The sequence below is a fragment of the Chlamydotis macqueenii genome, chromosome 28 (assembly GCF_036417535.1).
Source record: "Chlamydotis macqueenii isolate bChlMac1 chromosome 28, bChlMac1.mat, whole genome shotgun sequence".
Lineage (NCBI taxonomy): Eukaryota > Metazoa > Chordata > Aves > Otidiformes > Otididae > Chlamydotis > Chlamydotis macqueenii.
In genome coordinates this window covers 545,294-573,228 of record NC_141583.1, presented here as the reverse complement: position 1 = coordinate 573,228, position 27,935 = coordinate 545,294, and the positions used below count along the sequence as shown (strand labels likewise).

Sequence of the window (27,935 nt, the reverse complement as noted above, 5' to 3'; positions counted from 1 at the left end):
GCGCCGCCGCCATGTTTGCCAGCACTAAGTGCTGGCGCGGCGGGAGGGGGAAGTCTCGCGAGGCCAGGCCGGCCCCGCCGCCGCCATGTTTGCCCGCCGCGCTCCGGGCTCGCTGCAAGTCTCGCGAGAGCGGCGCGGGGCAGGGGGCAGCCGCGCAGCCATGGCGGCCGAGCGGGGCCGGGGGCGGCGGCGGCGGCGGGGAGCGGCGGGGCGGCGCGGCCGGTGCTGAGGGGACGGTGGGCCGCGGCCGGGCCGGGCCTTGCCCTCGGCGGGCGCCATGAGCCAGGGCGGCGGGGCCGCCGGCGAGAGCGGCGAGCCGGAGGCCAAGGTGCTGCACACCAAGCGGCTGTACCGGTGAGGAGAGGGGCGGCGGGAGGAGGACGAGGGAGCGGCGGGGGGAGAGGAAGGGGCTCGGGGGAGGTGGTGGGAAGCGGAGGGACGAAGGGAGATGGGGCGGGGTCCGGAGGAGGCTGGGGAGGCCATCGGGCGGGGGGCTGAGGGGCTCCCGGGGGAGGGGCACCGGGGATGCTCGGGGGGAGCGGGAGGGAGGAGAGGAGGTGGGGAGGGTCCGGGGGAGACTGGGGGTGACGGGGGCCGGGGGGCGGCACCCGGAGGAGACTGGGGACGAGCCAGGTGGAGAGGACTGGGGGTCTGGGGAAAGCTGAAGGGAAGGGGATGGGGCGGTGGCCGGGGAAGATTTGGGACGGGCTGGGGAGGGAGATGGTGGAATCGAGGGGAGACTGACAGAGAGGAGGGCATGGGAGGGGGATCCGGGGGAGATCGGGAGGGAATCTGGAGAGTAATGCGGGGGATGCTGGAGCGGAACCCGGAGAGGGGAGGCATCCGGGGAGACTGGGGGAAACCGGGGGAAGGGAACCCAAGGGATGGTCAGGAAAGGTGGGCAAAGGAGTTGGGATTTAGGGAAGATTGGGGGAAACAGGGGAAGGGGATGGCGGGTTTTAGGGAAGACTGAGGTGAATTGGGGGGAATCCAGGGGAAGCGGGCAGCGCTAAGGGAAAGGAGAAGGCGGAAATTTAGGAAAGAGGGGGAAGCAGATTGTGTGGGATTCGGAGCTGAGCTGAACAGGGGCGGGGGCGGCGGCACTGGTGCACAGGGGGAATGGGGGAATCCAGGGGAGATGAGTCGAAAGAAAGGCTGGTGGGGAAGGCAGCTGGGGGGATCCAGGGAGGATGGGAGAACAGCGGAGAGGTGGCGGGGGAGAGGGCAGGTGGGAGGGTGAGAAGGGAATCGGGGGAAAGGGGGCGTGGGGCACCCAGGGAGGTGGGTCGGGACACGGGGGGTGAGGGAAGGAGTTGTGTGGGATTCGGGGAGGTGGGGGAGGAGGTGACGGGGGCTGAGGGGAAGGCGGTGTGGGGATGCAGAGGGATAAGGGCAAGATGTAGGGGGACATCCAGGGAGAGCGGGGCTGGAGCGGGGGTCCCTGGCGTTGGCAGTAGAGAGGAATTACCTGGGAAGGGCTGGCGAAGAGAGCGTGGTGAGCAGGAGCTTGAGCCGGGCACTTTCCTTCTGTATGGAGAGCGAGACTCCTCTAGCTCTGGGTCTTCCCAATAAAACACTCCCTGGGACTCCACTCTCACGTCTCTGCGCTGTGCGTTGGAAATGGCGTCAGAAGCCAAGGTTCAGGAAATAACGATGGCTGTGGTCAGCTCAGCCCGGCGAGGATGGGGTGCCGTGCCGTCGGCGCTGAGGGGCCTGGCCTTTGCTCTCCTGGTTACTTGCTTTGTGAGCGTGGCCTGGAAAGCGTCCCCTCCGTCTCAGTTTGTCCGTCAGTAAAGCAGATCCGTAACGGAGTTTCAGCAGCGACACTGTGGTTTCGAAGATGAGCAAAATGATGAAGGCACAGATGGGTTTTGTGTTGGAGTCCGTTTTCTTTTTATCTGGCAGGCTCACGCGGTGGCTTTGGGGGCGTGTTCTTTCGCCTCGTGGAACCTCGCTGCCCCCCTCTCAAGCAAGGCACGGCTTGTTTCTCAGGCTTCTCTCCAAGAAACCTGGCCGGGTCCTTGCCCAGCGTCCGGAGCGGTAGCAGCAGGTTTGGGTGGTGGTTACTAGAACGCGTTTGTTCCCGTGGTGCCCTTGGTACAAGCCCGTCCCCTGCGTTTTGTTTAAACCGCCTTCCTCCTGGTGTAAGCTGCGTTTTACTTTGTGGACCGGGAGTTTGCGTGCTGCTTGGCTCCCCTGACGGGCGGTGCCTCGCTGTGCGGCTGGAGCTCGTGAGTGGCTGTCCCCTGACCAGACGGGCTTGGTCGTTGAGGCAAGGACGCGGTGGTTTTCTGGTTAAATTTTGACGGCAGGATAGCGCGTGCGGTCGCTTGACAGCGTTTTCACAGGAGGAGAAAACCGCCGTCCTGTAGAGACAGCTCTTCGTTTAGCTGGACGTAAGCATTGTGATTTTAGCGGGGGATTTCCGGTATTTGCAGTGGCCGCAGCTTTCCTTGCTGCGTAGCTGGTAGCTCCCCGCAAGCTTTCTGCCGCACAGCCTCTGGTGAGTTGTTCTCCGTTTCAGCCCGGAGTTCGGTTAGATGGAACCGTAACGTCCTGTCCCCGGAGACGCGCCTTGCGCTCTGTGTGCTGCGTCTCTGGAAGCTCTGGCTGTCGGACTGAGCGGTGCCTGCGAACGGCAGATGTTTGCGTGTCGGTCCCAGCTGTAACCGCGCTCGCGCGGGGTCCGTTTTGTGGCTGCCGGTGAGCGCGGTGGGGGTTGGGCTCGGGTCTCCGCCGTCCTTGGCAGCCTGTTGGCCGTTGGAGTGTCCTGGAGATGAGGTTGCCCATCGCTGTTTGTAGGATAGTCTCTGATCTTTTCCGTTTACGCGTTCCTGGCATGATAATCCCAGAGTTTCGCCTCTGAGTGTGGCAGCTGGATAATCCTGGGCGCTGTTTTACGATGTGTGTTTTAGCGTAGGTTGACTGGATTTGTTTTACGGGTTTATTTTCTGGATTCTGAGTAACCGTTAACTCGTTGACTCTGCGTTGCTATTCTTGTCTGCCAGCCTTCTTCTGGGCAGCGTTATCGGCGCGCTGACACGTGCCAGAATACAAACCAACGGCTGCGGTTCTGTTCCCTGAGAAATGTCTCGCGCCTCAGAGACCGTGGCTCTTACGAAGTGAAGGAATACGGTGGGCAAATAATTCTCCCTGCTGCCTTGCCCCATCCCAGGATGCGAGTGGTGCGGGAGCAGAGCGGGAGGCGGCGTCTGGAGGGGACTTGGCGTTGGACCGTTTCCACCCCGCTTGGCGTGGTGTGCTGTACTCGGTTCTTTTAATAGACCGGCACCTGGTTTGCCTCCTCGGTGGTTCTAACGTGTCTGAAAGCAACGTTTAAACGCAGCAGGTATAAAACGGATACTGGGACAAAATCTGGCCTCTTCACCACGAAGGAAAGTTCAGGCCCTGGTCTCCGGCCACCTGAGGCACAAATGCGCAGTTGCATTTTAATCAGCGCGTGGTCTGAGGCGCCTGTGTTGGTGTTTCCTGGCACTTTTGAAGCGAGGCTGGTTCCTGCGCCTTCTTGCCCTCGCCACGTTCCCTTTCCTCGCCGCTGCGAACGTAGGATTCTTGCAAGTCATCGCTGGCTGTCACAGATCCTTCTTTTCTCCTGCCTCCACCTCTCCCAGCAGCAGCGCAGAGCTCGTGCTGGTGAGAAGACGTTTCAGCGCAGGGTTGGCCTCCTGCCTTACGGCTCGGGAACTCGCGTACTCCGAGATAAACCTTGCTGCTTTCGAGTCGCCAGCTCTCTGTTTCTTTCTGAACCTCTAAAAAGCAGCAGAAGCAACCGGTGTCTCCGCGTCCCCATCCCCGACTGCTGTAGGAAACCGCGTTGTGCGGGAGACGCCCGCCGGGATGCCCCCCACCCCGTGCTGAGGGGAAGGTGGAATGCCCTCCGGTGTCCCCTGGAGGGAAACGTTTCTGCACTTGGCGCTCAGCGGGCGCCCTGGTGCGCGTGGGGAGGCTTTGTGTAGCTGCTTGGCGACGTGTCGTACCCGCCGATGCTGTGCGCAGCCCGACGGCTGCCTGTGCGCTTCTGCAGCTTGCAAAGGGGTTCTGGCAACGGCTTTTTGAGCCGTCCCCGTCGTTTCACGGGTGTCACGCTGCGCAGCGTCAAGGTGCGTTCCTGTCACTGCTGAACTCGGGAGGGTTCTTAGATGAGATTTTGTCACCCTTTTGTTTTATTATTTTTTTTTTAGATGTAAAAAAACAAAAGAGAGGCTTGTTTGGCGTGTGAGCTAATGAGCAGGGGGAGAGTCTGCACCACGTGCCCATAAAGGAACCTCAGTTGGATAAGTGGCAGGAAAGGAGTCGGCGTGGAGCCTTCACAGACAGTTAACGTGCACGTGGCGATTTGGGGGCATGGTTTCACACCTGTCCGTGTGACATCCCACCCTGAGAGCTGACCGCGTCCCTGGGTGCAGGTGTCGACCGCTCCTAGTCATCGCGAGGTCATTTCTCACCTTGAGGTGTGGTTGGCACGTGAGCTGGTGTCAGACACGCAGTCTGGTGCGCAGGGAAGATGTTTTTATAGCTTTTTGGAGACGTAGAAACTGCCTGGTTTGGGAACAGAAAACTGTAGATTTCCTGCAGTTCTTGCTGGGAATCGAGTGAATCGGCAGTTCCCCTTTCTTCTGGTCGCCCTTTGCACGGGAGGCAAATCGGTTCCCCGTGAGCCGCCCTCGTTCCCTGCTGGGGGTCTCTGAGGGTGACGGGACGTTGATCGCGGGTTGCAGTAAAGGTGGGTCTGTCCCCCGCTGCTCGGTGGAGATCTGTTCTGGAGGAACTAAACGTGCGTGGGGCTTGTCGATCGTGTCCCGTGCCCGGCTCCCTGCCCATGTGCTGCGAGTTTGGGTGAATGCTTCGTACCTGCTCCCTTTTGCCTGCGAACTGGGAAGTGGTTTACTGGCTTGCCTCACGGGCTGCTGAGGGTCTTGGGCTGTTAGAGTCTGCAAAGGAGCTTCAGGCCGTGCGAGAAGGATGCTAGCGAGCAGCAGGGGCTGTGGATATCAAGGTTGGTGCGTGGTTCTTACTCTTGGTCTTCTTCAAGCAGTTGGTTCAGCTCTGCGGCGTTTCGATCTCCCAAGCCATTCTGCAAGACGGTTTTGTTCCCTGTGCTCCTGTCAGGTTCTGTGGTTTGCTGCAAGCAAAGCAGATTTCCAGCTGTCCCTGGGTGAAAGGCTTCCCGTGACGTAGCAGGAGACAGGACGTTTTCTCTTTGAGCTCCTCAGCATTCTGGGTTTTTTTCAGGGAAGTTCCTTTTGGTGTGGTGGGTTTGCGAGAGGAGATTCGCCTTGTTAGTCGGGGCTGGTGCGCGAAGCCGACGGTTACGTTGCAGTGATCTCTGTAGTTTTCAAGGAGGTGCGGGTGGCTTCAGCCTCGCTCCTCGGCGTATGGGTTTGCGTGCCCTTGCGTGCGAGTGCCCCGCGCTCAGTCCAGCGACCACTTGTGCGTGCGCACGAGAAGAGCGTTCAGGCGTCGACGGCTAGTCGATTCTTGCTGTATTGAACTGTCCAGGAGATGGTGATGAGGGTGCTTTCTGCCAGGACTAACGCTTCTGTCAGTCCCTGCTTTTATTTCACTACAAGGTCCTGGAGCTGTAGCCTGAGTCGATCACAGTTACAAGCTTTGGAGTGCTTGAGATTCTACACGTGGTGTGATATTCCTTCTCTAGGAGGAGAGTCTTGGGCAGTGATTCACAGGAGTATTTTTTTGTGTGACTCAGAGGTTTGGAGGCTGGTTAGTCTGCCTTTTAGCTGGCTTTCAGGGGAAAAAATCCCAGAACAAATTTCATATTTTAGGCTGGTTTTGAATATCTCTATTACCTGTCGCTGAGACATCTGTAAGAGCTTTAATCAGTGAATCACTGCAGTGGAGATCAGGGCAAGGGCAAGGTCCTGCCCGCGGGCGGGGGCGATCCCAGCGCAAATCCAGTCCGAGCGGGGAATGGATGGGGAGCAGCCCTGAGGACTGGGGGGTGCTGGTGGGTGAGCCGGCAACGTGCGCCGGCAGCCCAGAAACCAGCGGCACCCTGGGCTGCACCCCAGCAGCGTGGGCAGGGGGTGAGGGAGGGGACCCTGCCCCTCTGCCCCGCTCTGGTGAGACCCCCCTGCAGCGCTGCGTCCAGCTCCGGAGCCCCCAGCACCAGAAGGCCGTGGAGCTGCTGGAGAGGGCCCAGAGGAGGCCACGCAGATGCTGAGAGGGCTGGAGCAGCTCTGCTGTGAGGCCAGGCTGGGAGAGCTGGGGCTGCTCAGCCTGGAGAAGAGGAGGCTCCGGGGAGACCTGAGAGCGGCTCCCAGTGCCCAAAGGGCTCTTGTAAGAAAGATGGGGAGAAACTTTTTACCAGGGCCTTTTTCTGACCAGACAGGCAGTGGTAACTGGTGGTTAAACAGCTGGTCTGCAACAAAATCATTGCAGTGTATGTAACTCTGCTTTTTTTTTCTGCTTTCCGTAAGCTTTTTTAAACAGAGTGCAGAAAGGCAATCAATATTGTGTGGTGGTGCAATGTGGCTTGCTCGTAATGGAATTAACTGGGCTGGTACGGTTCTGTGCAGACATCCCAGATCTCGTCAAATAATCCCAGATAACCGCTATTCTGAAACTCTGTTTTGTCTGTGTGTCCTTGCAGAGCTGTGGTAGAGGCTGTTCATCGGTTGGATCTCATCCTCGGTAATAAGGCAGCGTATCAAGAAGTGTTCAAGCCGGAGAACATCAGCTTGAGGAACAAGTAAGTTGGGCAGGGCGCTTGTTTTTTGTATTTGGCTGGGGACGCAGCACGGGGAGGTTTTGAACCTGCGGTTGCGCAGTGTGTTCGGTTTGTAGTGCGCCCGTCGCCTGGGGTCCCTCCAGGGTTTTGAGGCAGAGGCTGGGTTTCAGCTGTGTTTGAAGGCGCTGTAGCTAAATGTGGTTCTCTGCTGTCTGCCTCAGGCTGCGGGAGCTGTGCGTGAAGCTGATGTTCTTGCATCCAGTCGATTATGGAAGGAAAGCAGAAGAACTGCTCTGGAGAAAAGTGTACTATGAAGTTATCCAGCTCATTAAAACAAATAAAAAGGCAGGTATCTGCAGCTCTGGCATGAGAAAAATCTCTGGCTGTGCACTGGGTGAGACCAAGTTAAAACCTTCCTTTGCTTGGAGAAGTTGTGGTCTGAACACAGGGCAGGGAGCCAGGCGCTCCTGAATTCTTCCCGTGGAGCTGACCTGAACTTTTTGTCTAACTGTGGGTAGGTAAGCTTTAATGACCTGCCGAGAGACCTGCCGTTGCAGAGGATATTTCAACATAATTTGCTTAATTTTCGTCTTCCCATCTTCAAAAGACATATGTCTCCAGGTAGTCTGAAGAGGCTTCATCAGCGCTAATTGTTTTTACCAGAGCTGATCGTTCGAAAGTGCTCAGTTTTCACACGGTGTTTCCTCATGCCGTGAGCCCTCCTGGGGACGCGGTTGTCTGAACAAGTTTCAGGTACTCTGAGCAGACACCTTCACCTTACTCATTTGTTGTTGCAGCAAGCGTTTCTCCTCCGTGTTGTCGGCGCTGGGTAAATCCCCCTAGAGACGGCTTTGCCGGGCGAGAGGAGGCGCAGAACTGAGCTACCCGCTGTCCGGCTTCACGCTTGGTGTAACGCAGGCGGCCAGCCTCAAGCGTCACCCGCGCCGCGTTAACACCTTTCCTTTTCCTCCCTCCAGCACATTCACAGCCGCAGCACTCTGGAGTGCGCGTACCGGACCCACTTGGTCGCTGGGATAGGATTTTACCAGCACCTTCTCCTCTACATCCAGTCTCACTACCAGCTGGAGCTGCAGTGCTGCATTGACTGGACGCACGTGACGGACCCGCTGATAGGTTGGTGCTCAGCGCTGGGCTCCTGGGCGAGGCCTGCGTCCCGGCCGCGCGGCTTCCGCTTGCACCAGGCCGTCTTTGTTTGGGTGGAGTGTTTACGTGAAGCAGACGCGTTCACATCCTCGATTGCCACGTCGTAGTCTGTTCACGTGCGCTCCTGGGTTGCGCTGGGTGGCCTCGAGGCACACGGTTCTGTTTGAGTGGGTCCGGGTGAGAAACGGGGCCTCTGGACGTTGTTGGCCTGTGTTAGCAAGGGTTTAATCGGCATCCTTAAAGCTGGCCGTGGGGCGGCTGGCACAAACCCGCGTCGGAGAAGTCAGTACGTCTTCAGCAATAGAACCTTCTAATTGCTGTATCCTATTCTTCCTTCTGGGAGACGCTCGTATCCTGGTCAGGTTGGAGAATGTCGGTTTAAAGGCAGATGTCCCTGGCAACTGTTGCTTTGAGAAACGCGTCTCCGTGCCGCAGAATTAATAAATTCTCAGCGTGTGCATTCCAGATGGGCTTGTACCCCGTGGTGTGTGACTGCGTTCGAAAGGCTCCCCTTATTCAGGTTTGTTAATGTCTTTAGGCCCTTTTAATTAAAGGGGTGCAGCAGACGAGCGTGTAACTGGATAACAGAGATGTAGCCTTGCGTTCCCAGAAAGGATGGATGTGTCAGAATCCCACATGAAGTAGCAGTGAGGGTGGACACAACTTGGTGGTTATACAGACGAGAGCGAGAGGATGGAAAGCTCAGGGCAGGGAGGATAGGTCCAGCAGCGTACGCGGACACGGGTCTGAAGGCCATGTGTTTATGTGATGCCTGTTAGCGAGTGGGAGCCGTTCCCCGCTGGGCCCTTAAGCCTCCGGATTTCGCTGCCGCTCTTTTCAACTAACCCACGAGAGAAGCAGCTCGGGCTGCGGGCTGGACTGCTCTGAACATCTTCCTTTGCGACTCCTGCTTGAGGAGATGTTCTCCTCTAGAAGGCAGAAGTCCTTGGAGACAGGAAGACTGAACCTAGACTGAAGCAGTGATACTGCTCTGCCCAGTAAATGGTCTCTGGAGAGTGAGGGCAGTAGCCGTTGCCTCCTGGTCGCTGGCCGAACCGTGGCCCCGCTGGCTGCGGAGGTGCTGGTGGGGAGATGGGAAGCGCAGGCAGCCCCTGCCAGGAACCGAGTCACGTTTGATGGTTTAAGTTAGTTCACACCAGCTGACTGGAGCCTTTCCCTCTTGCTTTTGACACTTTCCACTGCCTGAACTGCTTTGTTTGTTTGTTTTGAATTTAGTGTAGAATAGATTTCCATTGGAAGGGACCTGCAATGACCATGCAGTCCAACTGCTGGGGCAGTTCAGGGCTGGCCAAAAGTTAAAGCGTGTTAAGGGCGTTGTCCAAATGCTTCAACACTGACAGGCTTAGGGCATCGACCAGCCCCCTAGGAAGCCTGTTCCAGTGTCTGGCCACCCTCTTGGTAAAGAAATGCATCCTGATGTCCAACCTGAGCCTCCCTTGAGGCAGCTTTGAACCATTCCCACGTGTCCTGTCGCTGGATACCAGGCTGAAGAGGTCAGCACCTCCCTCTCCACTTCCCCTCCTCAGGAACCCGCAGAGAGCGATGAGGCCGCCCCTCAGCCCCCTTCTCTCCAAACTAGACGAGCCCAGAGTCCTCAGCCTGAGCTGACAGGACGCTCCTTCCAGCCCTTTCGCCAGGTTTGTGCCCTCCTCTGGACGCAGAGGCGTTTTTGTCCAGCGGCCGCTCTTCCCAACGGGCTGCAGCTGCCCTGTGTGCAGCAAACTGGCTGTCCTGATTTCCCCTTGTTTTACTTCTCTTCCTCCGTTTGCGGTGGGTCCTAAATCTACATCTCAGTCTTGAGTCAATGGGAGTGTTTCCACCTTTGACGTCGGGAACGGTACATCCACGTTGTATGCCGCTGCCTGGTGCACGCGTGCTCAGACTTCGTTCTGGCTTCCAGGGATTTGCGCCGGCTCCTAATCAAAGGCCTCGTTAGCCGTGCTGACAAAGTCAGCCTCTCGACAGGCCTTACTGGCTTGTGCTCAGCGCTACGTTAACGCGACCGCGTGGCTTGTAGGCAGGAACTGGCCTTTGTCCTCTCGTCTTAGTGCGGACGGAGGCGGCTCTCTGAGGCGTACCCTGCAGATAAAGCCCAGCGACAGTCGTTTCGGGGACTGTTCGTGATACGGTGACGTGCACCGCCCTGATCGGCAGGGGATTAAGGGGGAAGGGGTGAGCATCCGTGTCTACGTGGATTTTCCACATTGATTTTCCACACTTTGGCAAGTCTGGCGCTGGTCTGTGAGATGCCACAGGCTGCAGCCGACGCTGTGGTCTGGCCACGTGGTCTTTGTTTTCATCCGCTGAAATGCCGAGTGTCTCGGGCGGAGGCGTGGGCAGCTCGCGTGTCTTTCCGGCAGGCGTTACCCCATGGTGTGTGTGATTTCATATTTCTCACGCAGGCTGCAAGAAACCCGTGTCTGCGTCGGAGAAGGAGATGGAGTGGGCACAGATGGCGTGTCACAGGTGTCTGGTTTATCTGGGAGACCTAGGTAAGAACAGCGTCGTCTTCCAGGGCGACCTTTAATGCTTTAAAAAGGTGGTGCCTGCACAGGGCTGAGTCCGCCGTCGTTAGTCGCCAGCCGTAGTTACTGCAGACGCCAGTTTCCCTCTGGCACGTTTGTCAGTGCCTGGGGTAAGCGGAAATCCTCGTGGATAACTGAACCGCCACACGGTGCAGAAGCTTTGGTTTTGGGCAAGAAGGTGAGGAGATGGCCGTTGATAAACGGCTGCATCTGTGGCTGCGTAAGGACGGAGGCCTTCGCTTTTCCTTACGATGTTTGGACGATGTGGAGGAAGCTTGGGAGCGGGCTGACTTCTCAGTTCAGACAAGGTCACCTTACCGAGCCGTGTCATCAGCACAAAGGTGACTGAAATCAGATTTGTTAAGCAGTGTTGTGAGTCAGTCCAGAGCGGTGGGCCACTGCAGAGCTCCGGATTCTGTGTCTGGCTGCATGTCCTCCTTTTATAGCAGACGTGTGTCTCTGACAGTCACGACCTCCTAAAGTGTGTGGTAAGCCTGTCAGCTCCTTGCTTGATTGTCTGCCCGTGGGAGTGAAGGCAGTGAGAAAACGTGTAATTGTGGGAAAAGCAGCTATTTGAAGTGTGGCGCGGGTAAATGTGCTTGACACGCAGCAGCCCTCAAGCTCCCGAAAGCTGTTTGGCGTTACCGTTGCGCGTGAATCAGCCTAAAAATGGCATTGTGAATAAATGTCTCACGGGGGTGGTAGGTATGACTTCCCTGACTGCTGGGGGGGAAGCGTGCTCCCCTCTTCGCAATGCTTTCACCTAAGGTTTCCAAAATGCCTCCTGTTGTCCAGACAACAACCACAAAAATTAGTAAAGTCCAATCTAGCCGCAGCCAGGTGTTTATTACGTCAGCTTGCTTTAGATTTCACACGCTGCTGTAGCAGAATATAGTCTGTTTGAGGTGCTGGAACACGGAGCACAGCTCTGAGTTGTTTCAAGGATAAATTAATCGGCTCTTAACACGTGGAGCAGAACAACTTCTTCCTTCTGCTGCGTGCTGTCACAGCATTGAGGGACATCCCCTTTGCCGGAAGCGGCAGGGGCTGCGGTGTGCGGAGCAGTGCAGTTAAAATAAAAGTGCTTCAGAGGGGCCTGGCAACCGCGCTGTGTTTCTGTGCTTTGCCAGGAGCGGTGGTTCTTTGATGGATTTGTTGACTTGGCCAGTATTTCTAGTTTTGTGGTATTTTTAATCTGTAGGGAGACTGCTTCTCTGCAGAAGGTTTCTCTGCCTTCTGGTTTCTGATGCGCCCTGTGTGGTTTTCTTTCAGCTCGCTATCAGAATGAACTGGCAGGTGTGGACACAGAGTTGCTGGCTGAACGGTTTTACTATCAAGCCCTTTCTGTTGCACCACAAATTGGTGAGTGAGTGAGTGAGTTACCATGAGCTTTTAGATGTTAAAACCATGTTGCCACAACCCGTCTTTGGTACTGTGCTGGTCAGATTTATATCCTGCTGCTGAGAGAGGAGTGGGTTTATCCTCTGGTTAAAGTTGCTTCCTTCTTTGAGAATCTCTCTTGCTGGCAGCCAAAGAGAGGAGTTAAAGCGAAGGTGCTCTTCACCGATGACCTCAGCTTACTCATCTGATAACCCCTGAGGAGCTCAGACTTCTGTGAACGTGGCCAAGTTGTGCTTACGTGGTTGACAGAAGATGCAGCTGTCCATTACCAGAAGCAGAGCATTGTTGGTCATCTCCCTCTTTTTACCCCTGCAAAAAAAATCTCACGTGCTGCTTTCTCCTTCAGAAGTAACTACCTTATGAGAACACACTGTGGCAGGAATTGAGGGTCTGTCTTGTCTTAAAAAGTGTACAATTCCAGAAAAAAATGTTTTCTCTGTGCTGTCTGTGCAGAGTTGTCACTGAGTTGTTTGATAGCCTCATCTCAGATATTAGTAAGTGGCACAAATTTCTGTTCCGCGATGCGCTGGAGCAGAACTCTCAAACGCTGATCAGATGATGCCTATGTCAAGAGGAACACGGAGTCGAGGCCGTGGCATTATTAATACAGAGGAGGGGGCGTTGTTCGCTCTGCTTTCTTGTGTAGATAACTGCCAGGAAGGTGGGGAGGATCTAAAAGCACTTTAAAACAGAAAAAAACCCTGGGTTTTGAGTAGTCCAGACCTTTGTGCTACAGCTTTGTTCCTGTTTGTGTCTCCTGGCTTCCTGCCTGCGTGGAAGTGTAGTGAGAGGGAAAGGGTCTGCTTTCTAGCAGGGCTGTTGGAGAATCGCAAGCTGATTCCGTTGTCCCTCTCTTTCCTGACAGGCATGCCCTTTAACCAGCTGGGGACACTGGCGGGCAGCAAATACTACAACGTGGAAGCCACCTATTGCTACTTACGCTGGTGAGTGTCCGTGGGGATCCGGCTTCCCAGACGGAGAGTCAGTGCACTGTGGTTGCTGGTGCTGGATTCTTTCCTGCTTTACTTTGAGCTTGTGACCCTTTTCAGCGGATGAGTTTCAGGGGATGGGGGAAGAGAAATGGGTTTATTTCGCCCTTGAGTGGGACTCATAATAGCAAAGAGCCTGGGTCAAACCAAACCATCGCGCTGGTCGCTAAAACAGATGTGCAGGGCCGCACTTGGAGGACAGGGTTTCACCTGAGACCCTCCGCCTGCACCAGAGGCCGCGTTTGAAGGGGAGCGGAGGAGCCGAGTGAGGCACCCTGCGTAGCGAGGTGGGCAGAATCCGGTTATCGGCGCGTGGCCTTAAGGCGCAGGTTTGAAAAGGGGGGTAGGCACTGCAGGAGGAGCCGAGGTGCAGCTTGGAGTGGGGTTTGCAGACATCTGCGGGAGTTGAGTAGCCCAGCTTGTTCAAACAAAAGCACTAGCTGCCTGTGTTCATGCTTGGGTGCCTGAATAGCTTCCTAGTGAATTAAAGCCATAAAATGTGAGTAACCCTGTGGCAAAGCGACCTTTGATGTGTTCTGTTTTGGTGTCTCAGTATCCAGTCTGAAGTGTCCTTTGAAGGTGCCTGTGGGAACCTGAAGCGGCTGTATGACAAAGCAGCCAAAATGTATCACCAGCTGAAGAAATGCGAAACCAGAAAGCTGTCTCCGAGCAAGAAACGGTGAGAGGGAAAGAAAAGGAGTGCAGGCTGAGGGTTTGCGGTGCCAGCAGTGTCAGCCTCTGGGTTGAGAGTAGTGTCTCTCTGGGAAGTGGGAGCTGGTAGACGGCCCATTCGAGGCACTGGCTGTTCCCAGAACTTTGAGAGCCCCAGACTAGATATCGTTCTTGATCTCTCAGATCATAATTTCAGGAGAAAAGCGAAATGCTGACTATGTGTGGAGTTGGAGGTGGGAGACTTTCTCATCTCCCCTGGAGCTGACAACTGGTGATGAGGGTTGAGGCATACTGGTGAAAGCTAGAAGTGTATAAGCTGTCTTTTTTTTTTTTTTGTTTCCCCCTCTTCAGTTTCATCAGAATGTAGTTTTCAATTGAAACGCGATGTACCTATTAATAGAGCTCTGTTAGTCTGGCCCGTCTTTGTGATGGGGCACCTCCTTTACACTGTTCTCCTCTCAATCTTTTTAGAGGCAAAGACATTAAGAGGTTGCTGGTGAGCTTTATGTACCTGCAGAGTCTTTTGCAGCCAAAGAGCAGGTAAGGTTACAGCAGATTCTACGGTATCTTCTGTTGATAACTCGGAGTAGCAGGCGTTCAAACTGAAGAGACTGTTTCCTGTAGGATAACTGGAACAGAACTGGAACAGTGCCTGTACTGAGGCTTTCTGACAAAAAGTCCAAGGCTTTCGTCTTCTCACCTTGCAGGGAGGGCGGAAAGATTGTCTTCCAAGGGAGGCTGAAGTCCCAGAGGGCTGAATACTTTGCAGGTCTGGCTGATCAAGCCAGTAGCTGAGTGAATGTTGAACTCCCAGGCCGCACAGCTCGTCTCAGTACTGTGCTGTGCCTTTGGTGTTTTCTTGCTTTGTTCGTCATCAAATGCTTTTTCCTGGCGAGCGCTGGATTTAGGCTGATAGGACAGCAAAGCGTCGCTGTCTGTACGTGTGCAGGGCTGTTCATTGCGTGTGGGAATCTGTCACCAAATAGCCGTTCAAAGAAACAAATAGCATAACCTGTTGATGTTAGAGTAGACGGAAAGCTTTGGACAGCTGTGTCCCGCTCCCCCCGCCTTGGATTTTCTGTCTCTGCTGGGAGGCTTTCAGCTGATTGTGAATCGATCTCTTCCTGCTTGAAACGGAGCGGGTGTTTTAAAGGGGCTCGGACACAGGCTACAGTTAAACTCATAATGAAACGCTTCAGGTTGGAAGGGACCTTCTGGGGGCCCAGTCCTTCCCAGAGCAGGGTCCGCTGTGAAGGCACATTCCGGTGGGAAGCGGGGTGAGCTTGCTCAGAGCTCCATCCAGCTGAGTTTCGAGTGGATCCAAGGACAGAGATTCCACACCTCTCTGGTCCCCCTTCCAGTGTCTGACCGCCTTCACTGTGGAATTTTCTCTGTCCTTGCATCTAGTCTCATTTTCCTTTTCTGCAGCTTGAAGCTATTGCTTCCCTTCCTTTTGCTGAGCGCCGCTGAGAAAGAGTCGTGCTCAGTCCCCTGTCGCCACCCATTTGGCATCTGAGGACAGAAGATTCTACCCCCCGAGTCTTTCAGACTGGAGAAGCTTGATTCTCTTTGCCTCTTCTCCTACGTTGTGTTCTCTGTTCCCCCGACAGTCCTCTGCTGGACTCAGTCCGGTTTGTCAGTGTCCTTTTGTTTGGCTGAGTGCCTCAAGACTGGATGCGGTGCTCCAGATGCCATCTCGTGAGTGCCGGATAGAGAGGGACAATCGTTGTCCCCAACCTGCCGGCTGGGCCCTTGCTGACGCAGTCCAGTGTGGGATTAGCTTTCACATACTGACTCCTACCAGAGTGGAACTGCGAGGCTCATTTACTACCCACGCGACACATACGTAGTGCCTAAGAAAACTGGGAATTACTTCAGTTTCCCAAGCACGTTGCCCCCCGAGAAGGATTTTCTAGATGTTTGCAGATGGGTTTATTTTCTGGCTAGGAGATTCCTGTAGCCTGTTATGTTGAATACCTTGGCTGCATCCTTTGAAGTAGCCTATAGCTACAGAGGATTTTGGAATTCGTAGAGGGCTGCACGTTAGAGACGTGGGAGGAGGAGAAGTGGAGCCCTTGGTTTGTGCGCTGCAATGCAATCCTTTGCCTGGGCGGCGGATCCAAAACTTTTGCTGCCTTTAGCATTGTGTATCTTAATGGCTGCTGCCTGAGCTCCCAGGGGAAAAGCGATGGGTTTTTGGTGACACATCTCTTTGCAAGGAGGGGCTCTGGTTATCTTTTGTCTTCAGTTTAGCAGCTTTGGAGAGGAAAACATAATGCAATTAAGCTCACTTGCTTCCCGTAGCTGTTCTTGCCTGCAGTATATGCCCTGGTGCTTCGTCCTGTCTAGCACTAAAGGAGAGACTAACTGCCAGGTTTGGTTCTGTTTCCATGCAGACATGGCCAGGAGCTTGAGTCTTTAATAATTTTTTTTTTTTTTTCTTCTCCTCCCTCCCTTGGTAAGCTCTCTGGATTCTGAGCTGACATCTCTCTGCCAATCTGTGCTGGAGGATTTCAACCTGTGCTTGTTCTACCTGCCCTCTCCTAATCTGAGCTCGACTAGTGAAGACGAAGAAGAGTATGAGAGCGGCTACTCCTTCCTTCCTGATCTCCTGATCTTTCGCATGGTGATCATCTGCCTTATGAGTGTCCACAGCCTCAAGAGGGCAGGTAACCCATTCAGAAATGCGGTGGTTAACGTTCAGCAGTCCAGTAAGGCTGAAGATGTTGTTTTAATTGGCGTTCATGTTTTGGTCCAGTGCTCAGGCTCCTCCACCTCATCGCGCTGTCTTGTTGCAGGTTCAAAGCAGTACAGCGCAGCCATTGCTTTCACGCTGGCCCTCTTCTCTCACCTGGTCAATCACGTCAATATTCGCCTGCAGGCAGAGCTGGAAGAAGGGGAAAATCCCGTCTCGGCCTTTCAGAGTGACGGCACAGGTAAGAGAACAGAGACGGCGTGCGCTGGGTCTGCCCAGTTGCCTGCCCGCAGGCCTGGCTCTTACTTTTCCTTCCTAAATCTCCCGGGCGTGGATTTTGTAGTGCAGTGCCTGAGTGGTGTTAGAGGCATCTTGATCTTTCACTGCTGGGCTGAAATCCCCAAAGTGGACTCTGCTGAGACAGTCTCCACTTAGACACTCCCTGTGAGTATCAGAATCATCCACAGAATGAAAACGTCGCCTTCGTTGTTGTAGGGAGTCATCCTTCTGTATCTCTTGGCAGCTCATTCATCATCTGTTTACCCCAGTGTGTGCTCCTTATTTCCTCTGTTTGCTGGTATTTACTGGGCTCTTCCCTCCTCCGCTGGGGAGGTGGTCTCGGGTGAAACACCTGGGCAGAGCAGTGTCTAGAGGACTTGGCTCAGACTGGTTTCCAGGGGATCTTGTTGAGCTGAGGGTAGAACTGCTGAATCTCTCCCCTGCAGACAGTCAGCTCGTAATAATTCACGGAACGCAGGACTAGAGTTTTCCTGGTCAAAGCAGCAATGGGTGCTCCCATCCCCTCTGTGGATTTTGAAGCTGTCAGGGTGACCCAGGGCTGCTGGAGAAGCTGTGAGCGTGTTGCCCAAGGAAGGCATTAGGTCAGCTCAGTCTGGTTACAGCGTGGAGTGGCCGGTTTAGTCAAGCTGGCTGGCCCACGCGCTTGCCCTGCTTGGTGGGTCACCTGTCTCTCAGGCTGCAGAAAGCCAGGGAAAAGACACGAGATTCAACTGTGTATTTTATGCTGGTCTGTCAGCATTCAGCACTGGGGCTGCCTGGTAACGGAGCGGCACGGCTTGGGCAGTAGGAGTCCAGGCTTCCCGAGCCTTTCCGGAAGCGAGTCGTCCTTCTCAGGTTGCCGTTGCTTGTTCCCTGCTTAAGGACACTGACAGAAGTGATGGCTGAAATTGGCACTGCTGGTTCCCCGGAATCGGGGCTGGCGGGCAGCTTGTGTGACACACTGGGGCTTTCCTCACTTGTGGTCTCATTTGAAATGCCCGCAGATGACCAGGAGCCGCGAGAGCCGCTGAACTCGATTGAGAAGGAAGCTGAAGCTGACTTGGCCAATCATCAGCCCAGTGAGGAGCAACGGAAGAATGACTGCAAGAAAAGCAAGAAATACTCCCGCCTGTCCTGTTTGCGTCGCCGCCGCCACCCCCAGAAGGTGGATGAGAGTGACCTGAGCGAGGGCTTTGACTCTGACTCCAGTCAGGGCTCCATGAAGGGCAGTGATGGCTCAGAAAGTGGCTCAGAGAAGAGTGATGAAGAAGCAGAAGCTGCTTTTGATGTGGAGACGGACTCTGACATGAACAGCCAAGAATCTCGGTCTGACTTGGAGGACATGGAGGATGAGCCAGGTGAGGAGGGAAGTGGCCGAGGCAAAAGTGGGCCCAGAGAGGCCTTAAAAAACTGTGTGGATGGCAGTGGGCTGGGGGACTCCAAGAGCACAAGCGTCTCTAAAATGGAGGCTCCGGATCCAGCTCTCAACGGGCCAGCGTCCCTGAGCACTAGTGACGCAAGCATCGCCAGTAATCTGCAGGCCATGTCCACCCAGCTGTTTCAGACCAAACGCTGCTTTCGCTTGGCCCCCACTTTCAGCAACATCCTTCTGAAACCGAACAGCGAACCACCCGTCTTGAAGGATGGAGTAGAGAGCAAGCCGTGTGTCAACGGGGATCTGGAGAAGCCCAGCTCGACAGAGCAAGGTAAGAGTCGGCAACCTCGTTAGAAATATTTGTTGTTGCAGTTCTGTGTAGAAAACCGCGAGCCGTAGCAGTGTGTTAGCTAAAATCCACCCCTTCTCGTGCTACGCGTTCTCCTTTGGCTGGGTTTGGAGGAGCAGTTTGCCCAGGTGCTGGGCAGGTCTTGGGCTGGGTGTTTCCTGAAGGAGGAGCTTTCCTCTTGCTGCCTGACATCCAGGAATGTGTGCTCTGAGCGAAGGAAGCGCCGGCACCAGCCAGGGTTATCCATTGAACTGCTCAGCAGGATGAATGCTGAGCAGCTCTGATAATACAGAGGTAATTCCAGCAGGTATTAAAAAATTGACTTCTCTTCCTTTTTCTCGTGTGAAATATCTGTAACGAGACGTTTGCTAGCGCTTCTGGCGATGGGCAGCGCAGGTGCAGGCCAAGGAGTTCTCCATGAGATGTCGTGAAGAACTGCCGGGCCCTCGTAGGAGCTCGTCTGTGAGGAGTGGCTGAGGTGCGTGTGAGAGGACCTGGGGGCCTCCCTGCGACGCTCTGCGCGCTGCCTGCCGCATGCTCAGCGCTGAACCAGACTGCAGATGCACAGCAGGTGGAGCTGCAATGTCTCTGTCCCCACGCGACTTACACAACTGAGTAACGTTTGGGGAAAAAACAGCTTGAAAAGGAGACCCGATGCGCTACAGGGAGTTGTGTGTGCTTCAGATAAACCCACCTGGGCCTGTTCGGCCTTGTTTGTCGTTCCTCCCAGCTTCCCCGCAGCGAGGAAACGGTTTGGCGTCGTGCTGCCAAATCCCGTGGGCCTGCAGCGCTGGCGGGATGCAGGCTGTGCCTGGGCCAGGGTGTGGAGGCAGAGTATTGAAAGAGACGGGGGTAAATGCAGAAACACACGATTTTGGGTCTGTTTAACGTTTTCCTCCAAGGGGTTACACAGATGGTGCAGCTGCAGGAATGTGTTTGCGCTGCGCGACCGTGGTGCCTTTGTCGCTGGAGGCTGAGCAAGCCGCGTTGAGTGAAAACTCGTGTGCTGTTCAGCTTTGAGCTCTCCTCAGCTGCTGTTTCCAAATTCAGGCTATGTAATAGTCTTAACGCTTTATCAGGGGTGAATTCTGAATAATTTACTTCCTCCCTTTTGATTCCGAAGGTTTATTGAATGGTAATAGCCGTACTAGAAGGCAGAAATGACTGTGCAGTGAAAATAAGGGGCTGTAACAAAATGCGCTGTTGGTTCCCAGCTTGGCCCTACCTCGGCCTCAGGTCACTCGTGGAGCTGCCGTGATTCTTGTTTCTGTTATTCTTCAGCTGTAGAATCAAAACCATTATTGAATCAAGATTCTGTGCCACCGCGCAGTTTCATTGGCAGCGGCTTTGAGATCCTCGGGTCTGTAGAATTCCAAGGCTGCAAAGCATATTCAGTGTTTAACATCACCTGGCCCCCAGCTCACAGAACAGCCCTACCGTTTTCTTCTCTTTCCTCGCCTGAGGAGTGGTGCACGCTGACCTGACCAGTGATCGCTGGCTCTGCCCTCTGCGGTAAATGCGTCCCCCTGCTCTGTTAGTGAGCGTCGCTGGGGCTGCTGCAGGGGTTAAGGCGTTTGTCAGACTTTCAAAGGGAGGTTTTAGCACTCTTCCAGCGAAGAAGAAAATGCAACAGTGATCCACTCTTTTCAACAGCGCGGGGGACAGGGAACAGGTTTTTTGGAGATTTGTGGAGGCACCGAGAAGTTCAACTCAACTCGTACCAGCGCAGCGCTGTTCTCATACCAGTAGGGCTCAGCTTCTCCAGGGACTCAATGCCTGCCATCCTACTTTTCCCTTCGTTTTCCAGATGATGTGTCTGACTCTGAGGAAAGCATTTCAAGTAACAAATCCTGCCGGAATGAGCGATCCCTTCAGGAGAAGCTCGAGATCGTGACCAACGAAGGGCTGCTGCTCACTGTCAAGGTGTTCCTGGACTGGCTGAGGACGAACACGGACCTCATCATCATGTGTGCTCAGGTGGGCGCTGTGCTCGGGGTTCGGTCCAGGGCTGCGTCTCTTCCCCTGGGCAGGGGCGCTCAGGGTGTGTTGAAGGGCTGTCCCAGTCCCGTGCAGAAGGTGGTGTTAAATACCCCCCGGGTGAACTAGATAATCTCGAGCTAAGTATAGTGACGCTTACTCTTCATAAAGCGTTCCGAGGTCTGTGGAAGACGCTGGAAGCCCAAGCAACCCAGTTATTGCATACATCCGTCTTGACGTTTTCTGTGGCCTTTTGTGTTTTGTTCCTGCAGAGCTCTCAGAGCCTGTGGAACAGGCTGTCTGTGCTCCTGAACCTTCTGCCTTCTGCTGCAGACCTGCAGGAATCAGGTACTGGAGAAGGAGGCGGCAGTGTGATGTTTCAGCAAGCCTAGTCGTGAGGGATTTCACGGCGTGTGGTAGATCCTGGGGCGAGAGATTTGCCAGTAGCAGTTTGCTTGTAAGCACAGCGGGAAGGGACGTCGTGCCTGCGTTGGTTGTGCGTTCAAACACCGTTCCAGTTGCACGCTGTCCTGTAGGCTTTAGCTCTGTTGGTGCGTTATATATGGCTGACGGTGTACTGAAACACTCGCACCCGCGTGTGCAAAGCCCTCGCGTGGCCAGCGTCCTTGGAATTCACCCTCAAGAGCGAAAGTGAGGGTATGGGTTGTGTCATGGCAATCGTGGAAACTAGCTTTGAGGCTCCGAGTGCTTGTGCCGTGCCCTGTAGCTCAGCCTGAAGATCCCCGCGGTTCGAGAGAAGCGTAATTTAAACGGAGGCGCGTGTCTGTTGGAAGGAGTGGGAAGGCTAACCCTCCGAACGGCAGTTTTTCCGAAGCGATGTGCCTCAGCAGGCTGTTTGGGGCAGTTGCTCTTTGTATTCGAGGGGGCCTTTTTGTTCCTCCTTCAACGCGTGCTCACAGCACACGTCATTTCAAACCTCTGCCTTGGGCACTGCAGATTGTGTGCCTCAAAGCAGTTTTCCTCTTTGTCCCCACATCCGTTGTTTAAGTCACCGTGTGTTGCCGTGCTTCCCTCCCGTCCTTCCAGGGCTGGCACTGTGTCATGAAGTCAAGGACATTCTGAGCGGCGCTGAGCTCCCAGACCTGAAAGCCAACTTGCTGCTGCCGGAAGATGTGGCCCTGCGAAATCTTCCTCCTCTGAAAAACGCACACAAGAGGTTTAACTTTGAGCAGGACCGGCCCATTTTCTCAGCGGTTGAGGAGGTGAGTCGGGGAAAATCCCGAATCCTGGCACAAGCTGCGTTTCCCTTTCTGGAGCTGTGCAGATGGAGATCCAATTCTTTCTTGCCAGTTCTTGCCGATACGGGGAATACATTAACTTCTGCCGGAATTTGAGGGCTCTGCTCTTACGCATGGCGTGGGACCCGCGTTGGTTAAATCACGGTCCAGCCAGCTGAGGTCTGGAATGTCGGCTCAGGCTTCCAGGGCAGCCGGCGCAAAGAGCAGCGATCTCGCATCGCACGTGAGCTCACCTTTTGCTGCCGTTGCTCAGGAGCCTGGCCAAGAGTCGTGCCTGCCCCAAAATCCGATGTAGATTGCTGTTTTATTGGATTCCTTTTCCCGGCACCAAGGGCCTGAGCAGAGGTTTGTGGAGGAGAGCCTGTTGGTGTGTTCTGGGTTTTCTTGAGTTGGGGAAGCCCAGACTGCACGCGCTTCTAAGCTTTCTGGCCAACTGCAGGCTTTCCTGCAGCCCTCTCCTGCAGGCTCTGTCTTCAGAAGCGCGTTTCCATCCGAAATGTTTCCGCTGGATTTCTGTTAACAGTGGTTTCTGCCCGTTTCCAAAAACACGAGCTGCAGAGTCGGAGCTGGCTCAGGCTACCCCCCCCCCCCCGCGGGGAGACGCGGCTGGTGACGGCCTGTCTGCTTCTTTGCAGTCTGTGGTTCGGATTTGCTGCATTCGGAGCTTTGGCCACTTCATCACCCACCTGCAAGGCAGCATCCTGCAGTTCAACTCGGAGCTGGGGATCTTCATCAGCATAGCGCAGGCGGAGCAAGACAGCTTGCTGCACCAGGCCCAAGCCCAGTTTCATATGGTGAGTTGGCAGAGATGGGCTGGCTCTCCGCGCTGGGCGCAATTTCCTGTAGGTTACCATTAGATTGTAACTATAGCAACAGATCTTCGGTGGGAGGTAAAAGGTTTGCTCCTTAAAGCCACCCAGGTGTCCCCTTCTCACCCTGTGCTAGCGCCAGCATGTGTGTTTCCTGCTACCTGATACGGAATTTTGGTTTTGTGACTAGGCTGCAGAGGAAGCTCGTCGGAACAGGCTAATGAGAGACATGGCTCAGCTTCGGCTGCAGGTAGGAGATGCTGGTTCCGGCCTGCACGCTGGCAGGGTGGTGGCTGAAGTGTCTGACGCTCAGAAGGGAAGGGGGAGCTCTCTGCTCCCCTCCCACGCGGGCAGTAGGTCTGTCCTGCAAAGTCAGAATCACAGCTGGAAGGAACCCATAAGAATCACAGAGTCCAGCTCCCTGCTCCTCACCAGGCCGCCTAAAACTGAACCGTATGCGTACGGGCGCCGTCCGGATGCTCCTTGAACCCTGACAGGCTTGGTGCTGTGACCGCTTCCCCAGGCAGCCTGTTCCCGTGACCAGCCACCCTCTCCGTGAAGAACCTTTTCCAAATGTCCAGTCTGAACTTCCCCTGACGGAGCTTTGTTCCATTTCCTCGTGTCCTGTCGCTGGTCACCAGAGAGGGGAGATCAGCACCCTACCCTCCGCTGCCTCCCGTGAGAGAGCTGTAGGCTGTGATGAGGTCACCCCTCGGCCGTCTCTTCTCCAAGCTGAACAAGTCCGGTGACCTCAGCAGCTCCTCATAAGTCTTGCCCTTCAGATCTTTCACTGCGCCGGTTGCCCTCCTCTGGACACACTCTAATAGCTTGATGTCCGTCTCATACTGAGGTGCCCAAAAGTGCACCCAGTACTCGAGGTGGGGCCGCGCCAGCGCAGCGCAGAGCGGGACAGTCGGCTCCCTCTGACCCAGAGGCTCGTCCAGCCCTCTGCTCCGTGTGCTGGGAGGCTGCGAGGACCTGCCGGAGCGCGAGCCTTGCCCTGTCTGATCGTATTTTTCAGCACAAATGTGAAGCGGGTGTCTCTGCATGTGTGTGTTTTCAGCTGGAGGTTTCTCAGCTGGAGGGGAGTCTCCAGCAGCCCAAGGCGCAGTCCGCCATGTCCCCTTACCTCGTCCCGGACACCCAGGCCCTCTGCCAGCACCTGGCTGTCGTCAAGCAGCTGGCCACCAGCGGGAGGTTCATAATCATCATCCCTCGAACAGGTATGAGATCTGCACGTCAGCACCCGAGCCTGCCTTCCCCTCCTTTCCTCCTGGCTGGGAAGCAAGGCCTGTGAGCCGAGGCGGTGCCTTTCTCTCCTGCTGCTGTTGCTCCTTACTTTGGCTGGAGCAGCCGTTTCCGCGTGTCGCTTTTGGGGCCTGTTTATGTGTGGCCTGTACGTGGAATCTAGCGTAGCGCGTCGAAGCGCAGCCGGCAGAGAGAGGCGCCGTTCACCCTCTGCTTCGTCTGCCCGCTGTGGCGGCCGCCGCTGCCGTGCCTCGGAGACAGTTCAGTGGGACGAGGAATTCTTGATGTGTCTGGCTTAGTTCCAGAAGCATAGCTGTAAGCCAGATGTTTTTGCTTCTTTTTTTTTTTTCCTCTGTTAGTGATTGATGGCTTAGATTTCCTGAAAAAGGAGAATGCAGGTGCTCGGGACAGCATCCGGTATCTGGAGGCGGAATTTAAAAAGGGAAACAGGTGAGAGCGTTAGCGTTCCTTGCTTTTGGAATGGGTGTGTTTTGGGGTGGAAGAAAACGTTCCTGGTGGGAGCAGGCTGTGCATCCCTCGGAGCAGAGCGAGGAGCGGGCCGAGGGAACGCCAGGCCTCAGGAATGCGCTTGGCGGGGAGAGAAGGCAGTGAAGTAACAGATTTGGCAGCTGCTTCTCCAGATGTGCTCGTAGTTGCTGCTCAGCCTTGAAATGAAACTGCTTCTGAGGGACAGAGGGAGTTCCGTCTCTTCACCAGTGTGTAGAACTGAGCAGAGCCTTTTACTGGGAGCGCTGGAAGAGCTGTCCTGCCGTATTGTCCAGGGTCGCTGCAGAAGCACAAACCGCCTCTCTGAGGCGCGCATCGGGGCCTTGAAACGCTTGTGGTGGTGTGAACCGCCCACAGCGGTGGTAACGAGACAGGGAAGGTGGTCTGGGGGACTTCACGGGGGGTTCCTTGGGCAGCCCTTTGGGTCTTACTTGGGTTGCTAAAGGCCAGCATTGCGAAAGGGGCCCGCAGCAGCTGGGGACCTGCTGGAGATCATTGGCCCCTGCGTGACGGTCTCCGTGTGCGCTCGGTGACTCTCGTCTTCCCTAGGTACATTCGTTGCCAGAAGGACGTTGGGAAGAGCTTTGAGAGGCATAAATTGAAGAGGCAAGATGTAGATGCCTGGTAAGAGTGCAGCGTCTGGAGGAGTCCGAGCCTGGTTCCCAGCAGGCGGGTGGCTCTGGGGAGACGTGTTGGCACGGGGACCCCTCGTGCAGCGGCTTTCGTTTGGGGCTCTACGTGAGTAACGATAAAATTCCCTGGGGAGAGCGTTAGGGCATCCCTCAGCAACTGTGCATCTGGTGTAAGGAGGGTCTCGGAAAAGCCCTCAGCAGGCACCTGAGAAACAGTCCTACGTTCCACGCGTCTTCCTGAGCGCGTACGCGACCGTTGGCACAAAAAGTGGTCTTCCCTCTGACTCCCCGCTCTGGCTCTCTTGTCTCGCCTCTGCGTGGCAGGAACCTCTACAAGATCCTGGACAGCTGCAAACAGCTGACGGTGTCCCAGGGCAGCGGAGAGGACGACACCACAGGGATGGTCACCATCATCACGGGCTTTCAGCTGGAGGACCCCAGCGCGTTCTCAGCGCCCATGCAGGTCAGTAATTTCGTTTATAAGCCGTGGTTCTTACTTCCTTGAAGGCTCCTTGATTTGTCGTGCTTTCGTGGTGCAGAGCGTCCTGGGGGAGGTGGGAGAAGTAATTCACGTGTCCGTGCAGGCCTCTCCTGCCAGAGCAGTTTTAGCAGGGAGTCGGGCCTCTTAGCCGTGACAAACCGCCTTGGAACCCCCACGTCGGGAAGGGCCGTCCCCTTACAGGGCAAGAGAAAAAGAACCTGTTCTGTCTCTGCTTGCTTGCAGTCTGCCATCCAGGCAGCCGCCAACGCCAGCGTGGAAATAAAAAACATTCTGGAGTTCTACAAGCAGTGGAAAGAGATGGGCTGATGTTCAGAAAGGCATCGGGTTGGTGTACCTTTCTCTCCCCCTCTCGGAACGTGCAGCGTCTGAACGAAGGAAACAAAAATCCGGGCGACTCTTAGACACGAAGAAGCAGCAGCAGCAGCAGCAACAACAAAAATATCTACAAAAAAAAAAAAAAAAGAAAAAAAAATCCAATTTGGGCACGCAGACAGACACCCTCCCTGTATCCCGCGCAGACGGCTGTACATCTCCGACGGCGCCGGCTGCTCTGAGAAGAGAGAGGCACCTCGGCGCGGCGGCGGAGCTCTGCCCCTCTCCCAGTTGGCAGAGACGGGCGAGAGACAGGCAGTCGTCCCTTCCCCCCATTCCTCCCCAGAGCTTGCTTGGTCATCCGAAACGGGCGGCAGCTTCTCGAGCGTGGACTTGACCGAATGCAGCCAAACCGGCGCAGCGGCAGCGGAGCCGTCCTAGCTTGGGAACGAGCATCCGAAGAGTGCTCAGCTCTCCTTTGGCAATCTGGTGACAGGAAAGCAAATTTTTTTTTTTTTAGTTACCCCTCCTTTGGATTAATTATTTTTCAAGGGTTTTTTTCATTTTATATATATAAATAATATTAAACAAAAAAAAAAGGAAAAAATGGAGTTCCTTTGGGGTTCTGGATACTCTTCCAATGTCAGAGAGAAAAGGAAACAATTATGCTATTTAAAAGCAGGGGGAAAGCTCTTAATATAATTTTTTTTTTCTTTGAACAAGCATATTTATTTCCTTTCCCTGTCCCCCGTGGAGCGGGCTCGGTGCAAAGGGACGTTGGCCCGCAAAGAGCGAGCGGCCTGAAGTGCCCCGAGGGGCTTTGGTGCACGCCCTCGCTCTCCGTACAAGCTGCACGCGTCACGAGCAACGAGAGAGCGGCCGGGCTGCTGGAGAGAGGCGAGAGCGGCTCCGTTCCTCCTTCCCCGGTCCCTCCCGCTCCTTCGCTTCCAGCTTTGACCTCGCAGAAGAGGAGCGGGATCCAGCAGAGCTGCCGGAAGAGCGAGGAGCGGTGTGGGGTTGAACACCGATGAGGCTCAACCACTGGACTTGAGCGCTGTGACCCCGGACGGAGCGGATGTCTCTGAAGGACCCAATGCCTCTTCTTTTTCACTTCTTTTTTCGGCTTTCCCCGCTCCCTCTGTAATTCTTGCGATGAGGGGTGGGGGAGGAAGGAGGATCTCGAAGCCATCGTCTCTTCTGCCGGTTATTCCGACACACGCCTGCTGCTATGCCGCGCTGGGGAGGGCGGCAGAACTGGAGTGTTTGTGTCCCTCCCCTCCTCGCGTCGCTCCGGCAGCAGCACACTGACGCCGCTGCCCGGGACAGATGGTGCGACCTGGACGGGCGCTGGAGGAGCCGATTCCCCGTCTGGGACCTTTCCGAGCTCCATCCTGACGGCGCCTCGAGCAGCCTGTCCCCGACGTCCTGCCGCGCGCTGGTGCCTGGAAACGAAGCGGCGGGTTGCTCCCAGGACAGCCGAGCGGTGGGAGATCAGCCGGCCGGTCTCCGTGTCGGTGTCCTCCAGAAACGGGCGTCTCCGTCCCCCGCAGCCGACAGCAGCTATGCAAGTGAAAACCACTGGTCTTCTGCGTTTGCGTGTGTTTTCACGTGGGCCACCCAGAAGCTGCTACGAGAGGGGCGTGATGTGGAAAGACGCGTAACGTGCTCCGGTCTGCGCAGGCTTCCTAGCGAGATGGATGGCGCTGGAGCGGCAGGGTGGTCCGTGGTTCCAGGCAGAACACGGCGCGAGGCCTGGAGGATGCGTTTCTGTTCCTGTTCCGCTTCGCTCGCAGCGTGCGGCCCTGCGCAGCGGAGAAATGCGGAGCTGCGCGTCGCAGCTGGAGCTGGCCCCGTCCCTGGTCTGAAAGGCAGGTGCAGGGGGTAGGGGGGCAGGGGTTCCTGCAGCTTTTTCCTTCTGCAGCCTCTCCTGGGCCTCGCGGTGCTTTTCTGGGCCGCTCCAAGGGCGGCAGGTCAGAGGCCCTGGCTCGCTAGGGTGTTCTTGCAGAGCTGAGCTGGGCTGGACAGCTGCTCCGTCGCTCCTCCAGTGCTGCCGTGGCTCTGGTTGAAGCCGTGGGTTTGTCTAGCTCCTTATTTTCGCCTGACGGGCTGGGAGAAGAAGAGAGAATCGCCCCGGGGGACTTGTTCTTCCGTGTATGAACCCAGAGGAACGTGGTGGAGAGCGGAGTCACCTCCCCGTCCGTCCCGCCGCTGACCTGAGTGCCGCTCCGGTCCGGCGGAACGCTCCCCGTGGCCGGTGGAGGCCTGGCTCGGCGGGATGGATAGCTGCTGAACTGGACTTTTTTTATTTCGTGGGGGCTTTGCTGGGCTGGAAGCACGAGAGCGAGGAGCTGGAGGCGTTCCTCAGCGCTGCTCTGGGCCGGGCATTCCCCTGGATCCCGAGAGCAGCGCGAATAAAGCAGCGGCCCAAGGCAACGCCGGCCGTGCCGGTGCCGAGCGCCTCGGTTCGTGCAGCTCCCGGGCGTGCGGGGCGGAAGCGGGGAGCCCAGCGC

General features: G+C 55.7%; 2 protein-coding genes across 2 annotated transcripts in view; one reads left to right on the top strand and one right to left on the bottom strand.

The window, feature by feature from the left end:
* MRPS21 (mitochondrial ribosomal protein S21) overlaps nucleotides 1-27,935 on the bottom strand; it is a 100,808-nt gene that overhangs the window by 51,057 nt on the left and 21,816 nt on the right. The window lies entirely within an intron of this gene.
* SMG5 (SMG5 nonsense mediated mRNA decay factor) lies at nucleotides 197-27,385 on the top strand. The gene is made up of 22 exons (XM_086768215.1): nucleotides 197-354; nucleotides 6,632-6,730; nucleotides 6,931-7,054; nucleotides 7,687-7,843; nucleotides 10,297-10,386; nucleotides 11,692-11,781; nucleotides 12,686-12,764; nucleotides 13,363-13,488; nucleotides 13,953-14,021; nucleotides 15,945-16,150; nucleotides 16,280-16,417; nucleotides 17,460-18,161; nucleotides 19,987-20,156; nucleotides 20,429-20,504; nucleotides 21,204-21,379; nucleotides 22,051-22,209; nucleotides 22,415-22,474; nucleotides 23,288-23,447; nucleotides 23,832-23,922; nucleotides 24,529-24,603; nucleotides 24,936-25,074; nucleotides 25,336-27,385. Exons 1-22 carry the CDS (start codon nucleotides 278-280, stop codon nucleotides 25,417-25,419), a joined length of 3,147 nt encoding a protein of 1,048 aa, XP_086624341.1. The 5' UTR covers nucleotides 197-277; the 3' UTR covers nucleotides 25,420-27,385.

Bases quoted from the DNA above. Each gene is read 5' to 3' on its own strand.
- SMG5 (XM_086768215.1), top strand. From the start codon at position 278: ATGAGCCAGGGCGGCGGGGCCGCCGGCGAGAGCGGCGAGCCGGAGGCC. The intron at 23,923-24,528 runs GTGAGAGCGTTA...CGTCTTCCCTAG, and splicing joins GAATTTAAAAAGGGAAACAG to GTACATTCGTTGCCAGAAGG. The intron at 25,075-25,335 runs GTCAGTAATTTC...GCTTGCTTGCAG, and splicing joins CGTTCTCAGCGCCCATGCAG to TCTGCCATCCAGGCAGCCGC.